General features: G+C 37.9%; 1 protein-coding gene across 1 annotated transcript in view; it reads right to left on the bottom strand.

Annotated features, from left to right (window-relative positions):
* Nucleotides 1-11,174: 11,174 nt before the first annotated feature.
* The window catches only part of LOC117410804 (contactin-associated protein-like 5), a 245,439-nt gene continuing 231,724 nt past the window's right edge, over nucleotides 11,175-24,889 (bottom strand). The window contains exons 21-24 of the mRNA XM_034017651.3: nucleotides 23,488-23,575; nucleotides 17,955-18,173; nucleotides 15,951-16,019; nucleotides 11,175-14,502 (exon numbers count right to left, since the gene is read on the bottom strand). Coding sequence (XP_033873542.3) covers nucleotides 14,306-14,502; nucleotides 15,951-16,019; nucleotides 17,955-18,173; nucleotides 23,488-23,575 — 573 coding nt within the window. The 3' untranslated portion in view covers nucleotides 11,175-14,305. The remainder of the gene's footprint in view (nucleotides 14,503-15,950; nucleotides 16,020-17,954; nucleotides 18,174-23,487; nucleotides 23,576-24,889) is intronic.

Genomic DNA, 24,889 nt, shown 5'->3' with positions numbered 1-24,889 from the left:
GTAAGAACAATAACAATCCATGATGTGGTACAGAAAAGAAAAGCCAGAGCAGTTTTTTAAAAAATTTTTCCTGCAGTGATTTAGATGATAGATTCAAACCCCAGTGCACTAGAGCGGCCATTTTTAAAAGAGCTTTAAAGTTATAAGTGTAAAAAGTTGTTAGGATATTAGTGACCAACCATTTAATATGCCAATCGTGTATTTTTGATGATAATGGAAAGATACAGAAAATGAGGCAAAGACAAAGTTCACTATTGCCGCATTACTATGGCTGACCTGGAGAAGCCAATACAAAAATAAGTTATTGGCATTTGTAATCACTAACAAGTGTAAGAAAGAGCAGTGTCGCCTTTAAGAAATGGTGACACCATTTGAAAGGCTACACAACCCAGGAACCTTAGCACTAATGGGCAAGGCGGGGTTTCTGGGTATAAAGGGAAGTGGAGCGGGACAGCAGGGGGTGATTGTGGGGAGCACCGCCGGTTTGTCCTGCTGAATAGTACCCAGAAGGTTGAGAGTGCATTACGTAGTATTGTAAGGTAAAGTGAACGTTTGGTTTCTTTTGTGAACAAGAGTTGTGTTTTGTTTATACCGTGAGCGTTTTCCTCTTGGTGAGGTAGTCTTTTGTTTTGGACAAAGTTTAATTTATTTTATGAAACGTTGGTAGATAAACGCTGCCTCTCGGTAGTTAATTTAAAACAGTTCCGCAGTTTCCGTGACGATTGGGTACCGTCACAACTGCCGTATATTTGTGTATGTGTGTTTGACTCGGGACTCGGAGGAAAAGTGCGCATTCATGCGCTGCAGGAACAGCGGGCTGTAACAGAGAGAACAGAGGCAACAGTCTGGTTTTCTGGACGTGCTTTATTGTGACACACATGAACAACAGTACCCACAGGTGGTGTGGACAGTATGGATATTGTGCTTGAACTCGGAGACACTCCCGTGTTTCCGTGAACGACTGGGACATCAGCTGCAGGGGTCCTTCCCCACAGCCTGGATACAATTCTTTATCAACAGAGCCCTTCTTCTGGGAGGGCCCATTTCATACTTGCTTGTTCTTACCTGTGTTGCAGAGATACTCCAGCAGAGGGTGTCTTCTTTGTTCTTACCTGTGTTGCAGCAAGACTCCAGCAGAGGGAGTGTGCTATCCTTACCTGTGTTGCAGAGAGACTCCAGCAGAGGGAGTCTTCCACACTTACCAGTGTTGCAGAAATACTCCAGCAGGGGGAAGCCACTTCTGACTTGCAATACAAAGCTACCCCGGCAGGGAAAGCCTACATTGAACCTACCAGCGTACATGACCACCCCAGTGGAGGGAGGTTGCCTGTACGTAACTGTGGACTGACCCACCCGGGTCGAAGGATCCTTCCTGACAATTACCATGCTCCTCAGCTACAGTTTCCTGCTAAGCTCATCCCAGGGGACTCAATTCCACGGGGAAAGGACTTGCACAGGCCTCGGCCTGCAGAACTCGGTATTCTGAAATAGTTAGAGAGGGGCGAAGAAGTGAGCCAGTTAGTGACCCGTACAGGGCAATAATTTATACAAAGAAAGTGTTGACTTGTGTAAATATTGTAAATAAAAGTTACTTGCCTGAACGTTCTTCGTGTCTGTGCCAGTCGGTGGAAGCAGTAATAGAGTATCACGCAGGGGTACTCTACCGGTTTGTTACACAAGCTATCATTGCAGTTTGTCAGCCTTTTTACAGCCTGATTAAGACCAGCACAGAGGCTAACATAACAAAATTGAGTATTCTTGACCAGCCAAATGACGCACTGAAGCATAGAATTATCGTAACAGATCATTTACATTTTCAAGAACATTTTAAGTCGATTACCATTTCTTCATGTTTCATAAAATCAATAAAAACACCAGCTGCCCAAGAATTTTAGTTTTGACTTGTTAAATCTTTGTGTCTTTTTTTTTTTCAACAGAGGCTTTGCTCCTTGTAATTCTAGCCATTTGTCTACTGTCATGCCTCTGAAAAGATAAGATCTGATGAAAGGAATGTAACTCATTTTTAAAAACTTTAAAAGACCTCTCACAACAATGTGTATTTATTGCGAGTTGTTTATGTTGTGTATTGATAATGTATTCATTGAACTGTGCTTCGGCAAAAATAAGTTCCATTGTTCATTGTACTATTTAACTGCAGGGTAAAAAATCCTCAACAGCCAATCAGCGAGCAGCATCCAAACAGTCTTTTTTTTTTTTTTTACTCTGCAAATTTAAACTAGAACCATTCTTTAAAACTCCAATTTTAAAATAACTTTGCTCACAGAAACAGGCCCACCCATCGCATTAAAACAAAGAAAGGTAAGTCTATGGTGATTCTTAGTATTACAGTGATATTTTTTTATGTGTTTATTTTTCAGTCAGCTATGCTTTTATTATTGCGTGGTCCACCGAGATCAACAAAAAAGTTCAGGTGGTCCGCGAACAAAAACGTTTGAGAACCACTGTCTAAGGGGTTTTCACTTCTCAACAAAGAAATCTACTGAACCCTGCAGGCAAGTCCCTGCCTAACCAGGGTTCAGTAAATCTATCCCCAGCCATGTTTTTTATAGTAACCCTGCAGGTCCGCAAAGGCCAATGCAGCGCTCCCTGTGTTTCCCAGCCAGGATCTAACTAATACTAATTTAATACAAATTGAAATTAAATAGATTTTTTTTGTATACTTTTTGAGTACATGAAAATATATTATTAATTACAAACTCTCTCTTAGTGAATCTAAATACCTGTTTCCAGTAGATGCATCTAGTCTCCTTTTCCCATACAGTTCAAGCTCTTACTTGGCTGTGGTTTCATACATGAATGAAAATCAGTCTCTATAACCACTATTATTACTTGTACTATTTATCAGATTATCATATTCATCATTTTCCTATCACCATTTGCAGAAAAATAATGCAACTCAGACTGTATCATTCTGCTCATCCTTTATAATTTTATAACTGTCAACAGTTTAAATATAACAGTGGTAAAGTTGTAAAGCAAAACAAAGTTCATTTAAAACAGTATTCAATAAATAATCTTCCTAGTTATTTAATATACCATGGTACCATTGTTGACCATAATTAGGTCATTAGCCATGTTTAACAGAGTGGTTCACACAACACTGCCAATTACACGAATCCCACCTTTAATCTCTGCAATCAGCTGCAGCCAATCTATGAGCATTGTGCATGGCGATCGTGTAAGGACATCTGGAAAGGACACTGGCTGTTTTGGGGCTGTGGTAACAGATGGCAAGGGGGTGTTGTTTTTTTATTGTTTTGTTGTGTTTTGTTTCAATTCTCATTCAAACAATAACAACATAATTGCAAGTGTTCTCTGTGCGACACTTTGTTGTATTCACCTGCGTCCATCACATACCTGTTTCTGCTGCCTCCGATTAAGGATTGATACGGATTTATCTTCCCAGCTGGTGTGAGCAGCAGCGTGTGCAGCAGTCATGTAAGGACATCGGGAAAGGACACAGACTGTTTTGGGGCTGTTCTGGGTGTTTCTGTGTTATGTTATATTATTGTATTAGTTAGTTGTGTATTTTACATATTTATAATTCTTCATTTGCTTTTATATGTCTGATATGTCTTTCCGTCTGCCCATAAAAAATCTGGCTTTCATTCATGTCGCTTCTTTTGTTTGGCCGTCTTTAGAGCCTGGAGGAAGGGCTACCCTCAACCATGGATTCCCAAAGGGGTTTTTTTCCTTACCTGAGTGCAGAGTGGTTCATATTTAGTTTCTGCAGGGTGCGTGACAGGCTAGAGAGGCCAGGTTCTCCCTCAGTGCATTTCATGCTCTGGGGGGTGGGCCCATGTCTCAGCTGCTTTTTGGGGGTAGGTGGCAGTGCACCACTGCAGTTGTTGCATAAACCATTTATCATCCTTATTTTATGTCTTTTGGGGGAGGTGGCTCTACAAGCAACTTCCTATCTGGGGCACTAGACTACATGATGTCATTGTGCATTCGTTAGTCGGCCTGCATTGTGGATAACTATCAACACCCATGGACAAGGTCTCTGCCAAATTCATAGCTGTCAACACCATTGGACAAGGTCTCCGGCCAAATTCATAGCTGTCAACACCCATGGACAAGGTCTCCGGCCAAATTCATAGCTGTCAACACCCATAGGCAAGGTCTCCGGCCAAATTCATAGCTGTCAACAGCCATGGACAAGGTCTCCGGGCAAATTCATAGCTGTCAACACCCATGGACAAGGTCTCCGGCCAAATTCATCATCATTAATCATCTGTTCAATTGCAATTTAAATCATCCGCATTGTGGATTCTCTGTCCTGAATAAAGGCGTCTGCGTCTGCGTCTGCATAGTGGTTTAGTAACTAAACCACTATGCAAAAGTGTTGTTTGCATATGTGGTTATATAGCTTTTAACCTTATCCCACCTATAGGGGGTCAGACTCAAAAACCACAGTCCATTACACAACACTGCCTGTTACACATTGAAAAAACATGATACAAAAATCTGGGGTTGTTGGGGCAGGTTAGTACTGACTGATAATCCTGTAGGCATTGGCATTCACACCCTGGTCATTTTAGCATTACAGTACTGCTCATTGTGGGTTATTCCTTTCATCCCCATTTATAAGAGTTAATGTGATTCTCTAAATCCACCTGTTAAGCTACAGCTAACCTTTGAAAGCATGTCATCAGTCTTATTGTGACATCTCAATAAAGATTATAGGGTATTAATGAGTTCTAGTGTCTATGATGTCATGGAATTTATCAGGAATTAACCCACTGTGAACTCCTGTCTCCGAAGGAACAGATGTAAATCAACCTGACAAACACCTGTTTTGGCAGTGAAAGATTGTCTAGCAAAAATAATTTATGGATTCAAAAGCAACTTTCAATCAAAGAAATAACGATTTTCTAGGTAAGTATTATATTTCTGTTTGCTGTATTATATTAAACAGCATAGGTATACTATGGACACATCTTTTCCTTCTATAGCATTATGAAGATGTTGGCAACTTGACCTAAATCAACAGCACATAGAAAAGGATCTCATAACAAGCCATACATAGTTTCAGCAAAACCAGACAAGTGGTTTCCAAGAAACCAGTACCACAAGTACAGTGAAGAAGTAGGTTGAGTTTAAACTCATTTGTGGTGATGTCATTTCATTCCACTCACAGCTGCATTCTGCATTGCTGTAATTGAAGTAATAAAACTTGACTACAGCACATCAGTGTAGTTGAACACATTGAAAAGGTATTGCATTTGCCAGCCAGGGTTTTATTGCTATTAGAAACCGGTAAATCATAATTCCAGTACATCTTACCTTGTGTATTGATGTAATCCTATGCATAGAACTTACACCTAGATCTTGAGTTAAACAATGACACCTTTTTTTAACAGTAGTTCCTGAGTACAATCTTCGTTTTTGAGATTTATACTAAATTAATATGTTAATATGGTATTAATTTATAAACAGTACTTTTAGACATTCTATCTGAATGTTTCGTGGTATGCCCTCTAATGGAAATTCCTGATTGGTGGATGAAAGTCAGAATGTTATGACATAATTCATTTCATCACAGTTGGCCAAAAATTCTTCTGCTTAGTACAATCAGGGCACTATATTTTTGGGGGAGAAGAAAAGGTTAAATACCACAGGCTAACGGTGAGGTCATCTTATCCTGTTTAGAAATGCTACTGTTTTACAAAAGGGAGACCAAAAAGAATATTAAACAATACTTGGATATTCTATCTGAATACCCCATGGTCATCTACTGTATAATAGTACCCTCTAAGAGAGCAGTGTGTGAACTGGACATCGAGTTTGACTATTTTGACTGCAGTAATGGTATGTTGACATTTTGGAAGCAGCTATAATATATAGTATTTTTTTCTACAACGGTAAAAAATGTAAGTCTGTAGCAGTATTTTCTTTTCGTTGTTATCAATAAAGAGACCTGTGTGTTATGCAGCCTATTTGTTAATGCTTAGTATGCTCATCAAATGTTCTAATTCAAGGAGTTTCAAAATCTCAGAGCCGAACATTTTGCTGTAAATTGGAATGATATGATGAAACAGATGAAAGTAGCTTGTTTTGTTATGCCATGTTTTTGTTAGATACCAAGAATTATGCAATATTAAAAAAAATGTAGAGGAATTTCTCCATCGTGCTTTAAAATAAATTATACAACAACAGGACGCTGCTCTCCCATTGTTTTCTATGAAGGACAGACTCAAAAACGGAATGGAAAATAAAGCACAGCAATAACAATAACTAGTATAATAGTGCTAATGACATTACTGTGATTTGTTTTTTAGTAATAATGGAACACCCTTGTTCAAATAATGAACATTAACACAGGAGTTCCATTATTACCATGTAACACATGAGAGCAATTTTATAACTTAAATAAACAACAACTAAAATCACGATTGCTCTCAAATGGGTAAACTGATAACTGAAGAGCCTCAGTAGTTACTCCTGACCAAAAACAAACCACTCAAGTTGGTTATTTCCTTGTACACTCAACCGGCCCTAAAGTTATCACTTAAACAACAGAACAGCTGATATCAATTATGTTCCTTTCTCTTTATGACCCAAAGAATTTCCCAGAATGAAGCAAATACAAAACCACACAGAAGGGCCAGTGTTGCAGGACGTCCTGCAGTCCCTGGCTAGAAGCACACTGAGTGGACAACCTGAGCCCACCACTGCCCCCATCGTCAAGGGGATAAGTCAGTCTGCCTTGCATAGTTATAATGTCACTAAATTTACCAGGGGAGGTCGGCTGATGTTCTCTGTCAGAATCGAATATCCAAGTACCAGAGAACAGCAAACTAGTACTGACCTCTTTGACACCAACTCAGATCCTGGTCTCACGTCAAGCACCCTTCTTCAAGACTCGCTGCCAGTAAGAACAAGGGTGGTAAAACCTGGATCTTCTGAGAGTTTCATGTCCCCAGTGTGGAGGCTCAGGACGCATGTTTACAGATGCATGGCCTGCAGGAGACTGTTTAAAAGCCTGGCCAACCTGCAGTACCATGCTGAACACAGCTTCAAAGAAGGTCTGAGCTGCAGGGTTTTCTTTAAGAAGATGATAGACATCCAGGAACAGAGGAAGATGAACAGATCAGAGGATACTGAGAACCAGAGCAGCTGCTATGACTCAAGGAAACGCAAGGCCAGAAGTGAGTCCTTAGGGTCCTAGGAGGCAACTTAACTTTAATTTTATAAATCTCACAAAAACATTTTTCTAATATACAGTATACTTGTAGTTTTTTTTTTTTTTGTATTAATTATTATGACCTCAGAAGTATATTATTTTATGAGTTTTGTGGCATCAGGGACTTCATAACAGAATAAAAGTAGGTCACAAAAAATTCACACAGACAGAATGTGAATGCAAATTTGTTAAAAACAATAATAATAATAATAATGTATGTGTTTTCTGGGTCTGTGTTTTGAATATAAAGATAGGAAATCTTATAACTTAAATAATACAACAATCTCTCTCTCTCTCTCTCTTTATGTCTCATACCCGCCATAAACACTGTGGTTGTCGGGTTGCCTAGTTCCTGCTTAACTCTTGTTCCCTGTGCACTGGCTGTTCTGCTCTTTCCTTTAAACTCACATGTTTGATTAACTTGTAAAAGCTGTCTCAATAACCAACACAACACAAGGGCATTATTTAGTCTGCGGCAAAGGGAATGTTAGTTAAAAGACTTCTTGTGGTCCAGAAAGAGCCATTTTATAGACCTAGTAAAAAGTGTTTTTAAAACAGCAATGAGACATATTTATAATCCAGCACACTATTTCGGGAACTATATTGGGCACTGCCAGGTTTCTAGGGCAATATGAGCTGCAATATTATTATTATTTGTTTATTTAGCAGACGCCTTTATCCAAGGCGACTTACAGAGACTAGGGTGTGTGAACTATACATCCAGCTGCAGAGTCACTTACAATTACGTCTCACCCGAAAGACGGAGCACAAGGAGGTTAAGTGACTTGTTCAGGATCACACAATGAGTCAGTGGCTGAAGTGGGATTTGAACCGGGGACCTCCTGGTTACAAGCCCTTTTTCTTTAATCACTGGAGCACACAGCCTCCTGATATTTGTCAATGTAATCGTTTATCCATATTGACTACACACTTTCCGAAATAATATTTAAGTTTCACGCTGATGTATCATTTTCCATATCAATTTCAAAATGGACTTTAGAAATCAGTAAAGTCAAGCAGTCAGAGACAACTGCAAATCCCATGTACTTACTATTTTGTATTGTTAAAAACAAGACCCAGTTCAATTAACATATTGTTACTGACTTAAAGTAATTGTAGCTAACAAAATAGTTCCATAAATGTTATCTGCCATGTACTTCCATTCCCTACATAGGTCACAAGTTTTGAAAGAAACACATATTTTAGTAAACTTGTACTTTTATTTAATTAATGCATGACAGGCACGTTTATGGAATTATTTTGTTAGCTACAACCACTTATAATGTGATCCCCTCCCACCAGATGCTGAGTCCCAAAGGTTTGAGACACAGTCATATGATACTGCCATTTCACACCTCACTTGTTCGCATTTTGATCTTAGGGTCAAAATGCCTGCAGAATGGAAAGTGTGATGAGGGACATTTGTAAAATTAAATGACAAATGTTACAACTGTAAGTCTTTCTCAATGTCTTCAGACATTACAAAGTTTCTTTTAGTTTGTCTAAATGTACTACTATTGAGTGTTTTTATAATTATGGAGATGTAGGTACTGGTGAATAAAACCATTCAAGACAGCATCTAAAAGCCACTCCAAAACAGAGAGAAAGACAGTTTAGCGAGATCAGAACTGAGTGATATGTTCACATTTCCCTGACTTTTTTGCTCAAATTGTAGCCACTTGTAACTGAGAAAAAAAACAATTAGTAGATATACTTGCAAACACTGCATTGCAGTAATCAATGATAGAGAAAAACAATAAACCCATTTTGTCAAAAAAGAGATGGACAGTACATACAAAATGGAAGTTCCCTCCAGAAAAACACAGTATAGCAATCGTATAAAAATAAACACAAAGAATTAGCTTTTATTTACTGGATTTATAATTTACCGCAGAAGACTGCAAGCAAACTTCAATAATTGAACGTGTGTTGACAAAAACACAAAATAATGCTGTGGGGCGGCCCCAGAGTTGTGTATGCGAGACTTCTGAATGCGTGTGAGTAGGATTTTGAGTCCGTAAATGAGAGATTTGTGAGCCGACCTTGACAAACAAATCGAGTGGCATTAAACATCACTGCAAAAGACAGAATGAGAAGCTAGTCAGATGTACATGAATTGCACCACTTGTCAGGTAATAAACTGGTATTTATTGGGTAAATAGGCTGTGCAAGATGTGTCTGTTCTCTGTGTCAGAAGCCAAGTGACTAACAGATGCCCAGTATTTTGCCTTGTGTTTTGTAAAGACAAAGAGTGGGAGGTCAGTGACCAGGGGCTGATTTACCTGCTGGAGAGTAACGTCCTGGACAGCAGTGAGACATCCTGGAGAGACAGTGCAGCCAAGGTGATTGTTACATGCTAAGGTACCATAGTGTTTGAGCTACAGGTATGCTTTGTGAAAATGGAAACAAAAAATTCTCACATTTTCAGAAACAATTTCAGGCCAAGTTCAAAGAGTTGACTGAACAAACTGCTGAGTTCAAGTCCACAGAAAATAGGATACAAGCTTAAAATGTCAAACTTATGGCAGCCATATTTTGTCAATGTCAAGGTCACTAACACATTTCACATGCAGGGTTTCAATAACCCAACAAATATGAAGCATGCCTTCAAATGGTTTCTGAGATGAGTCTTTTACTCTGTGGCGACATAGCTTTGTAAAATGACTATGATACCCACGGTCAGACTTGACCTATAGCATTACAGAACACAATTCAAAGAGTTGGGTCTTAATCATCCAGAAACCAAATACATGACCCCAATGTGCCTGCCATCTTAGGTCAAAGTCAAAAGTGGAGGTTACCGTTAGATAATTCCTGTGTTGGGTCTTAATCATCCAGAAACCAAAGACATGACCCCAATGTGGCAGCCATCTTAGGTCAAAGTCAAAAGTGGAGGTTACTGTTAGATAATTTCTGAGGAGTTTCTATAATACAGAACATGCAGGTAGTGGACAAAAAATGGAAACACCGATGTAAAGTCACTTAATTAGGCGTTGGGCCACTATGGTATCCTGCACTGTGGAGTTCTCGGCAGACCGTTTTGATGAAACTGGCTGCTCGTGCCCCAGGTTGATATTTGCAGTCAATTGATCTGCAGTTGCTCGCCTGTTTTGCCTTGCACTTCAAATTAATGCACGGATATCACAAGCCTGGAGTATGCGCTTACGCCCACTGTTGCCCTTTGCTGATGATGTCTATCCCTCGGAGTTCCATGCCGCCATCACCTTAGACACCGTTGCTCATGAAACATCAGCAAGTTGAGCTGTCTTGGTAACTGAAGCTCCTGCCAAACGCGCCCCAACAATCACCCCTCTTTCAAAGTCACTGAGGTCTCCTCTTGCAGCCATGCTAGCCATAATTATAGGCAACCAGGCCTGTCCAGCATTTTTATACATGACCCTAAGCATGCTGGGATGTTATTTCCTTAATTAACGCATGAGCCACACCTGTGTGGAAGCCCTTGCTTCCAATATACTTGGTGTCCCTCATTTACCCAGGTGTTTCCATTTTTTTGTCCACTACTTGTATGTAGTCAGTATCATATGTTGTTTATGAGATATTCTGAAGTAGCTTCAGCAGCAATGGGCTTCTGCTATCGTAACCTTTGCAGCTGAGTATGATTTGGTGCCGTTTATACAATGTACAGTATGTAATGCTGTTGGGCTCCTGTAATGGACCAGGACATTTGAACTGAGATTGGGGTTTTCTGCTACAAGCTGTCATTTATTTATTTTATTTTCTGCAACTTCTTAATAAAGGGGTTAAAAAGTTGCACTTCATTTTATATTGTTCATTATTATAATCTACTTCTATTCCGTGGGTATAGTCATAAATACTGAACTTGGAATGATTTTATTCTACAATTATGTAATAAATACAAACTAAGATCCACTGCAAGGGAAAAACTGAACCCTCCTAATTGCCTTTATATGAAATAAGCACACGGCACTCAGCATTTCTGCACACACAGCTGTAAAAACGACTTTAATAAATACACTATTTACAAGATAATAACATCTGTACAATTATAGCTATAGAAAACAAAACAAAAATAAATAGCAGAGGCTGCACATTTGATATAACTTGTTCAATTACTTAATATACTTAAAAAACAATGCATTCAGGCAACAGGTAGTTATTATTTCCAAGTAGATGCAAAAAACAAAAGGAAATGTATTACATGTCAGTGAAAGCATAAATTGCTATTTTACAGTATATATGGAGATTTAAAAAATTGCTAAACCATTACAGAACATGTCTGTTTCACTTTAGGTTTCCAAGTAGACAGTCACGGTGGACAGGAACACAATGTTGGTGAACGTGTAGATTAGTGTTCATGCAAGTCATGGGCAAAGTACTCGGGGAACAACAGAAGCCTTCCATAAAGAGTATCCATTATTATTATTTTATTATTATTATTTATTTCTTAGCAGACACCCTTATCCAGGGCGACTTACAATTGTTACAAGATATCACATTATACATTATTTCACATACAATTACCCATTTATACAGTTGTTTTTTTACTGGAGCAATCTAGGTAAAGTACCTTGCTCAAGGGTACAACAGCAGTGTCCCCCACTGGGGATTGAACCCACAACCCTCCAGTCAAGAGTCCAGAGCCCTAACCACTACTCCACACTGCTGCCATACAGTCCAAAGCCACACACAGTGTCCTGTGTAGCTGTGAGATTTTGTGCTAGGCCAGTGGCAGTGCTCAATTCAAATATGTTCTGTAATGTGTTTTTTTCACGTGGTGTGTTGTTTATTAATCACCTTGTACATTAATTATGATTAAGGCAGCGCAGGGGGGTAGGCTACACTTCAGGTTGAGCAGTAAGGTTTCGTAACAGATACTAGAACATTTATTTTAACATGTTAATTTTGTCATTCTCATGAGCACATTGAATTGTAAGCAGCAGCAGAACTACATTATGAGCACCTGCAGATACAATGCATTCAGCCAGTCCCTTCCTTATTGGTTTAATTCATACGTGTTCTTCTTGTTTCATTATTGTTTTAATCACAATGTATTAAACACTTGTTAACAAATGTGGTTACATTTGCGTTATCTGAACTGAATTCTAACAGAAATGTGAATGTCATTGTCCCAAATCCAAAAATGTGAAAAATTAAGATAGCCAGTCTGTAGTTTTCAATTCAATCTTCACCCTGAAGCAACAGGGATAGGGATAGTCTTAACAACTTCTACAATGTCCAGTGATCTTGGTCTAACCCGTTGCCTAAATCCATTGAAGTTAAGTTGAATGTCCATTACTTCAAATACATCACAATAGACAATAATATCGAGTATGACCAGGTACAATATTTCATACAAAAGTGTGCTTTTTTAAGCTGGAGAAGGGGGCTACATGTGTGCGATAGAAAAAGATTACAAATATATCAATAAACACATACATAGCAATACAATCAATTGTAGGGTGGGTCACGGTGAGGCTCGGGTTATGGCAGCCCAAGGTCACACCCTTTATTTATTCAGGTTACATTTTCATTGCAAATAATGTTTATTTCCTAGCTAAGTTTGTGCACTCTACCTTCATCAGCATCCTAAATGATTTCAATACAACTTAAGCCATTGGGTAACTCACTTCAGTGTAGGTTGCCCCCTTTATTCTGAAAGGATTAACATTATAAAACTTGCTACCTGCAAATAAGTTGTTAAATGTTTTTTACCTTTCAAAAACTGGGTGCCAGCGTGGTTCTAGACAAGAACATAAAAAATGGATTCAAATCATCCATTTCAAATTAATCAAATAAGTAAACCGGCCCATCAATTTGCTCCACTGTTACAAAAGGTAGCTTGATAAAGCGGTACTACAGAAAGCACTGATATCATTTGCTTTTGTTGGTTTTAACCCTAACTACCTTGACGTTCCGTTATAACTATCTCAATGGTTAAAACAGTTCCCTCATTGTCTACTTTATTCTGCACACTGAATTTCTGCTGATGCTGCGCTTCTGAAGGAAAAGGCTTTTCCCCTGCCACCTTCCCAGCAGAAAAATAGCTTAAATAACAGTAAATAAAAAGTGATCACAGATCCCCTCATATGTTGCCTGCCCTGTCCTCTTACTCTTTGGGTTGTGGAATACTCCTTGGTTTAGTAAGTGGGGGCTGTTAAAAAGGATAATATTAGATATAATTAGCATGTAAAGTATTTGGTCAGGTGATTGATATGTGAGCATCAAAGTGCTAAAATGTGCTTGCTATAAGGTTTATTTCATAAATGGACCATCTACAGTGGAATTTCTTTACTACCATTGGTCTCAATAGTGAATAAAAGATTACTGTATATGCCCTTCTCGAGACACAGCTTGTGCCTCTTTGGCTTTTTTGACTCCTTGTTCTCCAATTGTATCTCAGGAGTGTTTTGCAGAAGGGTGAAATATTGGATTGATCAGCCATGAACAACAGTAACAGTAAAATGTATAGTACGCTATTCATGCCAAGGCATCACAAAGCACTGTACATCATGGATTACAGTGCAAACATCTGCAGAGCATTTTGACAACCAGTTAAAAACCCAAGAAAACCATTTTAAATATGAAATGTCAGCTCCCTCCCTACTGTGCAAAGTAAATTCAAGGGTTTAAAACTTGTCATGAAAATAAATAATTCCAGGAGTCAAGAAGCTGTTTAGGTATAAGTATATGATTGAGATAAACAGCACTGCAACTTTGATTTTAAACCTGCAGTCTTCCCTCATTAAAAATAAAAAAAAAACATGGTTCACATCTCCCTAGCAGGGAAGTGCCCTTTGCCCTCCATATATTCTACCATGGCTATAATGATTTCTTTCCCTTCACTCCCTGCTCCTCTGTCAAGTCTCAACCATTTTATTTTCAGTATGAAACAATGAAACTAAAAAAAAAAAAAAAAAAACCTTGGTACAAAAGTCTACTACCCATGTCGTTCTTTTACCTCCCACTAGAAATGAAAAGTTAAATTTAGAGTTGTCCAGTTGGTAGCTCTTGTGCAGAGAAGGCAGTACTTCTAAGGGACCAACCCACTCCTTATCTTACAGGGCCATGCATCTCATCACGGGCAGACAAACAATCAGGGAACTGAAAGTAAAAGGTTCAGATGAAATACTCTTTCTTGCTTTCGCTGACTGAGTGATGGAGATCAGTGTGGTTCCTTAAGGAGTACTCCAAGTTCTCTCGGTGCTCCTTGGCTTTTTCAGTGCCGGTCTGGTGGCCCTTTCTGTGCTGGTAGAGGAACCGTGTCATTATTGCAGTGACACAGACCGTGATAAATATTACCACAGCGATGATACCTGTGAGAAGGAAGCAAAAAGAGCGTAAAAGTAAGTGTTTGATAATAAGGAACAAATAATCAATTTTGGTGAGGTTGGATTAGTTTGATGTAGGATAAAATCTGCTGTTGATGATATTACTGTGGAAGCATTGCTCTAAGGAATGTTGGGTTCCAGAGACAAACAACATCTGTGTTGACCCTGATGAAGACATTATCTGAAACGATTGTGAACTTAAGTTGTTACAGAACACCCTACAGTGTTTACAAGAAATGCATTAGTTTATCTTTGCTATATCCCATGTTGTCCATATCGCAACAAGATATTATTTAACATAATCGTGATTATTTTTATATTATTTTCATACTTCAATGGTCAGAAATCAACTGGGGAATACATTTCTCAACTTGTAGGAAGTGTTCAAGGAAGTTTTCAGTAACAGCCATTCAATTCCACATTAAGCAAACTTCAAATTGTTTTCCCTTGTACTATACTTCTTAAATCACATGTATATATTCTCACTGTCCCTGGCTGTGGTTTATGTAAATTGATCCAAGAAAAGAAGGTAGAGGCAGTTTGTATCTTTGTGCTCAGTTTTAAGTGTGGACTTGCATTAACCTATACAGTGATATAAAGAAGTCATGATCTTAGTAGACGTTGCAGTCAATATTAATATTATATCTATGTATTAGAACATGCTGTACAGAATTCAATATATGGACCCCCAGTAATAAATGACAACTTAGTAACATAATAAAGGCTTGTGTGGAAATCAGCAAATCAACTGTTGTTGCTTCAAAGAGCCAGGTAGCATTTGTAATCTGAGAGGTCTGCGTTAATAAAGAAATGCTTTATGCAAATATGTTTCCTGTCATACAACAGGAGAAAATCGCTGGAGTTTATCATTACAACTACATGAAAACTGGTAATAGAATGTAAAGATGCCATGGCTGAAAGTGCAGACAGCTCAAGGTGTAAACACAGAAGTGTATTGGCAACAAAGTAAATGGACAATAAATCAATTAATATCTCAGGAATATACAAATTGGGAACATTGTTTTGACAACATTACTGGATTCGCATTGTTTGCTATTATTATTATTGTTGCTTTAAATTACACTGTACTGCACCACTGAATTTCTATTTCTCCAATACAATTACATTCAAAACACTGCACCTTTAAAGATGCAGTTGGTGTGCTGTGTCAGAAACATTCTTGGAACTATTTCAGTAAACTATACATTACGATTTACATTTATATAGAGAGTTCAAGTATCTCTGGGTGCTTTAGCGACAAAATCACTCAACACACAGTCCCTGTAGTCTGTATTCATAGTCCATATTTGGCCTCTGGCAGGCAAAATACACATTTATTACACTTACTAAATATACATTGCACAACACTGCATTTAATTTGTCGCAGTGAAACTGCACACCATACTACAGAACAATCTCTTATATCTCGTTACCTCCAATGACAACTGAGTCACTTTGTATTGCCAGTGGTTCCCTCTCGTCGTTGATTTTTTCTAAATGATCTGTAATTATTTAAAAAAAAAAAGAAAAAAAAAAGGAAAAAAGAAATTAACAAAGCAGCTAAACTACTGACATACATATTTCATTCACCCCAGGCATTCAGTAAAGCTAAGATTGGTTTGGGGTATCAAAATAATATACAGTAAGAATAAATACATGAACATCTGTGTAACAAACTCTACAGTGTAGAAATTTTAAAAGAGCAGGTAAAAAAAAAGATAGATGAAAATCTTTGGAATATATGACAGATATCAAAAAGAAGAAACTTAAAAAACGTCTGACACTAAAAAAGACAAAATCAACTTCTTAGTCAACCCACTATAGTGTAAATCAAAGTAATGACCTTAAAACACAGTTTGTTGTGTAGCATTTTATAAGCTGTGGTAACTAGTCTCTTCTAAGAACACCTGCTTCTTCATTTTTCAAAAGAGGGGGGAAAGTAAGATATGTACGTGATAAATGTAGGGCTGATTAAGTTGAAACTAAATAAACCTGAAAAAAGTTATATCTCTTGGTATCTTTACTTTTGGTGTTTATTGGCATTGCCAATTTAGCTCGTGGTCTGTAAACTTTTGATTCCTCAATCTGGCTGTATATGTGTAACGAGTACACTTTCTTTTTACATGTTTAAATATTAATTATTGTTTGGTTACAATTTTTATTATTTTGTTTGATTGTCACTTTATTTATTTGTGCATATTGATTATTTTCTTACCTGGGGAATATAAGCACAGAAACCCTGTATCCTATAAAAGAACTGTACTGGTGTGCCTCTTATTGGTAGGGAGGTGACATTACATTTTATTCACACCCCACTTTATAACATTACATACGCACAGCTACAGGTGAACTGAATTTTAACTCACGCTGAGGCACCTAGTAAACTTAGCGCCCTTAAGTGAATATTTGCATATCAAATGCCTCCCTCGCGATAATTTAAAAAAACCTATAGCGGTTGTAGTGCTTCAGTAAAATATGTACAAAATACCTAATGTACAAAATAATGTAAGAGAAGTGCTATGGTAGAATATGTTTGCAACATACAAAATATAAGCAAACACTAACACTGAGCATCGTCCGCCCCTCCCCCCTCCAGCTTGTGTTATCCAGAGGAAGAATTTTAATTTCTTCATTCACCATCTTGACAGCAAACCGTTGTATAGCGTAAGCTGTATTGAAAGAAATGTCTCGAAAACCATCTGCTGTTTGGGATTTTTTTTTTATTAAATGCCCAAACCACGAAAAAAAAAAAGTTGAATGCAAACTGAGCAAGCGACTGTTGGTGTATCATGGAGGCACAACCAATCTCCGGGGTCACTTCACAAGCGTGAGTTCATACTATTATTATTATTATTATTATTATTATTATTATTATTATTATTATTATTATTATTATTAGTAGTAGTAGTAGTAATAGTCGTAGTAGTAGTCATGGTAGTAGTCCTAGTAAGATGTGACCGTGACTGATAACCTGCTTGGAACGGTGACTGTTAAATAAAGTTTTGTTTTGCATAAGTCGGCTGCAGTTCTTTTAATAGGCCGCAATAAGGTGCTGCTGCAATGCAAGCTCACAGTATATATTGCAAGCAGCATCAATTACTTGTACATAAACAATGTGTATTTTTATTTAAATTATCAAAAACATGATTGTTGTTTTATATAACGTATATTTAAACTACATGTGAATGTTTTATTCAATTTATGGATTATATGGATTACCTGTAAAATAATAGGATTTTCAAACAAATATAAACAAGTAGCTATGGTGACGTCACCAGTAAATGATGTAAATTAGTACCATCGAAGGTTCAAACCTTCCTTCGGTAATGTGTTCCAAATCTTTGAAGGTCAAAATGTACCCTTCGTTGCAGCCCTAATTGAAACCAGCCTGTAGTTTCTTGCATTCATTTTTAATTGTGTTTGATCTCGAGTGTTACCTGACAGGGAGTGCGTTGTTGTGAAAGTGTTCAGGTCAGCCATGCTTGTGGAGCCACAGCTGGATTCCACCAGCCGCCCCTTCACTGTAACGACAGCGCTTCTGTGATGGTGCAGGGCCGCCTTCAGAGGAGCAATGTGATTGAACTGGACTGAGGAGAGGCAGCCGATGAAGCCCTGTGCCCCCGCCACTCTGACCTCCTCATCCAGACCGGGGCTGCCTACCAATACAATGAGAGCAAGCACTTCAACCTGGAGGAGCTTCTGAAAGCAACACCAACAGAAAAGCTTTGAACCTGCTGTCTGTCTCTGTGAAACACAGCTAAAAGCTATTAAACATGTTTCCAGGTGATTGGGTACCTTATCCAAACCCAGCATCTGCATGGTACAATGACTGCATTTAGGCAGCTTTCTCACACACATTAAACCCATATCGTATCTCAGGGTTATGTATACCTAGAAAGGAGTGAGAGGAGTTATGTCAGGAGCTCCTAAAAGCTGAATTGTACAGTGTTAATTACCCAGGTTATATACAACCTGGTTTTATATAGCGCCCTACATTAAACATCACCAGTGCTGTACAATACAAGAATTAAAAAAATAAAGACATACATCCATTTACAGTGGGCCCAGGAAAAGAGAAGACAGAGGCCCAAACTACACAGTGACCAATCCTTAAAGTATCTCTGTTATATAACCAACATATCCGTCCTATTTAATCTGATTAATTTACCCTTAATTAAAGTATATAGTACAGCAGCCCCCCACAAACAAAAAAGATTAAAGAAACAGATATGTTTACAAACATGATTCAAAAGCCCACACGTTGCCCGCTTTCGAGAAAGAACACCCCCGTCCATGCATCGCTATTTTGGTTTTTATTTTTACATTTTCTATCCAGTTTGAAATGCCCAATTTGTCTCACCGCTGCACACAATGTACTGATGACATGAACCGAACCCTCGTGGAAGAACTGCAAGTCTCTTCCTGGATATACTGAGCCCCACAACAGCAGTGGCCGCTGAAGACAACGAGGAACTATTCCTAGCAGGTTGTTCTCTCTAGCACAGCAGGATTGTTAAGGTCAATGCCCTGTTGGTCCCCAGACGGGATTTGAACTACGCTCTTGTAACTCATCATACACTTCAAACAGTATATGTGGTCAATTGAATGGCTCTTGAATGATGAAAACATGTTGTCATGAATATACTCTATTGCAGCATACTGTATCTGTACTGTATCCTTTGTGACATTTGTTTAGCAAAACTTTGCCATGTTGCTGTGTTATCACGTCAATATACCACTTGTCATATAATAGGCTTTATAAATACCAAAATGCTGTATTTAAATGTCACCCCTCTAGAGTAATTTTAATGCAAAACTTATTTGTAAATGGGAGTGTTCAAATATTCCAGATCACAGTGCTCAGAGAGTCCTAATTATTAAATATATTAATATGGCGTGTGATCACCACAACCTGATCTTGATTATACATATTGGAATTAATGAGTATCGTTTTTTATGTCCCTTAATGGTTTGGAGCAGCGTATTATAGGGCAGGTGGAATATCTCCCCCATCAAACAGTAACACAATACAATGTAACATGTTCTAAACAAGAACAATAATACAGATCATAACACATACTATAGGCCATACCCGGTGCTGAAAAGCGTTTGCCCTGACCTTGCCTTAGCAGACAGTCTTCCCCTCAGGACAGTCTTAATGGAAGGAAGTTTAAAAGGAAACTTGCCTTTTATTGCAAACTTTATTGTGTTCTGTAAAGTCAATGTTTAATAGTACCCCGTGGGAACTGCTGCATTAAAAGATATGTGGAAGGGAAACTACCCCTGTCAGATTCCAACACTAACTTATGAAAGGTAAATTACCAAATGTTAAACCAATTTATACTAGGGCTACAGGGAGTAGATTAATTACCCATATACACAAATGTTTATTGCTCCACCCAAAATGATATAATTTCCTATATTGTACTACAGTATACATGTATTGACTGGAGATAAGACAGCAGGGAACTGATGTCCCGAGGATTGAAAAAGTCACTGGCAGCAGGTTATAAAGCCTTAAGCTGCACGCTGCAGTAACCTTAAACATCCCTAATGGGATCTGAAAATACGGATTTCTGCATAGTTTGAGCTTAACAATGAGCAGGAGTGCAGCCTCACTGTTCACATTTACTTGATTTATATTTGTATTGTTTTGGTTGACTTTCTCATTGAATCAAATTTGCTGGGGGCTCAGCTTTATTATGATTCAAGAAGGAAAACAGTTTGCCACTGGTTGTCCCTGCCACATGAGAATTGTAAATACATGTAGTATAAGTACCAGAGTCAACGCCTCGGTTTGAACGATGCCCCCCCCAACACACACCTTTTAGCTGAAAGTAAGATTTTCACTATCAATTTCTGGTTTTTAATAACCATGTGCAAATAATGCCTGAGGGGAAATATCACGACTCACGTGAAAAAAAAAAAACTGGCGAGTAGTAGCTCTGTACATCGATTCAGCCAATTGCATACATCATCAATGATGAAGGTTCAGATGACGAAGACGTGAAGTTCGGCAGTTTTGGATCAGATGATACAGACACAATTTTCAGTCCATATTTTTAATGTTTTTTTTTTTTTTATTTATCAGGCATTTTAATTTTTTTGTATTGAACATTTTAATGTTATACTGTTACATTGGATGTTAATTTATTATTCTGAGTGTGTACAATACAGTCCTGGACAAATACGGATTCAAAAATATTGCATGCAAGCATACAGACGCTCCTCACTTGGAATTTGTTACTTACAGAGATTATGTAAAGCCCTTTATTTTAGTGGACGAAAATTTTTTCGAGAAACCTTTATCTTTAATGATTTGTCACTGCTCCTTATGGTAAGGTCCTGTGAAAATCGCGGAAATTTTCTTTTAAATTGATGGCACTGTCATGGGTAAAGTATCGTATTTCGCGGAATGCGCACAGAAGTAAATTATGTGTACAGATTATTATTATTTTTTAAAACATCAAAATACAGAGGTAAATGCACTGACATCATCAAAGTAAACATCAAAGTTATTCAAGCACTTTACAATAGCTTGTGAAAAGGTGTTGTAATTAACAGCCTGTAGGTAAAGTGTATCTGCAAGGACAGCTTTCAGTTCTAGTATGTCACAAAAGGTCTTGCGCATCAGTCGACTCGTCACGCAGTGGTCACCAGACTGTTTACTAATTCCATAATCTCCTGCTTGTGATACTCGGCAACTTTAGGTAAGTATTCATGTCTCAGCTGGGCTGATGAAGGAATCACTCCACCATTTGCTACACTCAGTCTGAAAATGTACGTAATGTTTGGTTGTCCAATTTGTCAAGAGGGATATTTGCGAAAACAAACCCCTCTGTCAGGTCGAAATTGAATCTTTCATTCTTCACTGTTTTCAGTGGACTTTTGGAACACGGAAGTCATCGTTTTTTGTTTGTTTGCAAGTAATGCAGTTGCAGTACGGCTCTGGATATCCGCCTTCCTCGGTGAATATTTGAATCTAAATACCTGTCATCAGCTGATTCTAGGTAGTGATCTACAGTAACATAGCAGGACGTACAGGAGAGCTTACCTCAATCGCGGTGTAAAATTTCCCTCTAGATACCGCTTTATTTGATCTGCTTCAGACACATTTCTAGCCTTTTTAGAGGCATCCACTTTCTAGTTTACAGTGAGTAGTATTTTAATTTCAAATAGATTGCATAGTCACATGACAATCACTATACAGCACTGTTCATGGTGAATAGTACACACAGGGTTGTACAGTTTCGTTAATGTGATTGTTTTGCATGAAATACAAATAATAATTACGAAATAATGTATTTTTTATTTCTTAAGAATATTGTAAAAATCGCGGTATTGGTCTAATTTCATGATTTCCATGCAGCCCGTGAAATCACAACTTACACAGGGCCTTACTTATGGGGCCAAACTTTTTTGTTTTGTTTTGTTGTTTATATTGTTATATGCTTGTAAATAAAAAGAACACCCCATTTGCTTATGCACAGTTCTAGTTTGTGACTCCTGTTTTGCTTTTGTAGGTAGATTACTTTATTATTTACTATTTACTAGAGGTCGAAATGGGTACCCGAAAACCCTGTCGGGTTTTAAATTACCCGACGCTACCCAGGTCTCTTTTTACTACCTGGGTTTAGATTTATTAATTTGAGAATTTAAAGAACAAGTAGAAGATATGACATGTAAGCGTGTAGCATTAGAAACTGCACCCCATGAGATAGTGCGGGCCTGTACAGTCATGTGACCAAATGCGTCATTGAACATAGTATGATATACTGCATCCCCTTCCTTTATCAACGGAAAGGTGGAAACTAAACTTCTTATGTTTAAAATCAAAACATCTAAATAATGTACTATGTACTATTAATGTATTAAATAGTAATTCATCCCCTTTATTTTGATGCTAGTGAGTCAGTGTAAAGTAATCATTTATGTAAAGTGTAAAGTGCCTGTTCAAGGTAGGCAGCTATGAGGCACGGGCCTCTGTAAAAATCATACTAATAATTCTAGATTTAGGCTCTCTTACACGTTGCTTTGCCGCAAAATAAAATGCATTTCCTCTCTCGTTGTGTGTATACATGAATTCCCATGTCCCGCTGATATCTATAGCCTCTGTGCTTTTCAGCATATTTGTCTCTATGATGAGTGGTTGATGTGTTTAGTAGGCTACTGTCTGTATTTCAATTTAATAATCGTCATTTAAAATATATCTATATATTTTTTTTCTGACAAATGTACCTGCCTTTAAATATGTTTTATGCCGACACTATTTTTATTAAAAAGTAAATGTAGTATGTTTTATGAAACAGTTAGTGTTGTAGCTACAACCGTTCTGGTGTATTTAGAAGAATGTGATGTTTGCATTTGAAGTAGGATACTTCAGGCTTGTTATTCAGTGCGTGATTGACTGGTAGTTAAGTTGTGGGTTTTGCAAGGAGCCTTGCAGCTGACCAATCACATTCATAGAAGTAAAATGCATATTCATGAGTATAAGTCAGTACACAGTCAAACAGCCTATCAAATCGTCTGGTCAGCCAGAAACCTCGAGCTGCAACACTCTGAACTACGCATTGGTTATGATGTGATGACAACTCAAGCAGCTGAACTCTCACCAACCTGCTCAATAGCTGAGATAGTGCACCTCCTCAGAAAATGTGTTTTAATAGCTAGGAGATACTGCACCTCCTTAGAAAATGTGTTTTAATAGCTAGGAGATACTGCACCTCCTCAGAAAATGTGTTTTAATAGCTAGGAGATACTGCACCTCCTCAGAAAATGTGTTTTAATAGCTAGGAGATACTGCACCCCCTCAGAAAAGGTGTTTTAATAGCTATGAGATACTGCACCCCCTCAGAAAATGTGTTTTAATATCTATGAGATACTGCACCAATATGTGCATTTTTTTTTTCATCATTACCCGAAAAAGATCTGGATATATTTTTTTTTCATATTTTTATGAAAATAGCTTACCTGTGACTTTGCCCAAAGTTAGAGATGTGATAGCATTAAACTCAGTGTCCGAGGAAAGGCTGTATTTTGCGTTTATGTTCTGGTCAATCTAAGGGGGTGAAAAAAACAACAGTTACATGTGAATGCTGTTTAAATCTACAATTAAATTATACATGACACAGACAAAACAAACAAAACAAAAACAAATTATAAATGAGCTTCTACAAAGACATATGTGAGTATTTTCCTCATAAGTATACTCTGTACATCATAGGCAAATACCATTATCCAATAATTAAGAAAATGTCTAGAACAAATCCATGGATAATATCAGTGACATACAAGTTACTTCCAGATGGACTGACAGGTGCCTCTATATACGCTCATGATCTGATATTCAAAGGACTGTGTTAAATGTAGCGCAGACCCTGGGCACAGCGAAAACAAACCAAAATGTCTATCTAAAAGAAAGGGTCCACAAAAAGGGAAAGCATAAATAAAACTAAGTTTGTTTCTATATATGAATGTTTTCCATTGTAAATTTGTACGATAATTCTCCAGTTGACCATGTTTGTACTCGTCTGTACCCTAACCATGCTTCCCTATAGTGCTTTAATTTAAGAATATCGTGGAAAACTTTTGTTTGAGTCTATGTATATTTTAGTTGTGTAAAGGAAAAAAGTACCACACATACAGTAGGCTACACAAGTAAATACTGTTGGTCTAATTTAGTTGTCTATGCACTACATCAGTGGTTCTCAATCTGTGGTCCACGGCGACTCCCTTCAGGTGGTCTGTGGAAAGGTTGCATATTTACGGAAATGCAGCATAGTTTATAGATCCCATTGCAAACTCAAAATTTGAGATCTTAAAACCTCTTACGCCCTCTAGTCCCGCGGGCGGAACACGGAACTGCACGTAAATATTATATTTCATAACTCATTTTTAATATTATTACAAAAGCAAAAGAGAAAAAAAGCTGACTCAAAATTGTTGTTTTCCTACCGTCAAACAGCGAAGGAATTTTTCGAATCCGTCATTTCACCGCTGAGATATCCCATTCACAATGTGTCTAGTACCCCCATGCATTCAAAACAAAAGCAATCGACTAGCTTGCGTTTTGCTGCTCTGGTCTTACAACCTTGATGACGGTAAAATCTCCCTGATCACGTTGTAGGGGAGGTCACAAGCTTTCCATTCATACCTTTACATTGTTTGTAACCCAATCCATCACAGAGTAATCGATGTGCAAACAAACACGCCCACCTCTTGAATGAGATAAGGGGAAAAAAAAAAAAAAGCCTTTCAAAGGCAAATGCATGTGGCAATGGCTAGCCTGTGAGGTGCCAGAAGATAACATCCCTTTTAGAACTTAGTATATCAATTGACATAAAGATTTACACAATGTTTATTTTTGGAGAGG

This window comes from Acipenser ruthenus, chromosome 10 (assembly GCF_902713425.1).
Source record: "Acipenser ruthenus chromosome 10, fAciRut3.2 maternal haplotype, whole genome shotgun sequence".
Classification (NCBI taxonomy): Eukaryota; Metazoa; Chordata; class Actinopteri; order Acipenseriformes; family Acipenseridae; genus Acipenser; species Acipenser ruthenus.
This window is presented reverse-complemented; position numbering and strand designations above follow the sequence as displayed.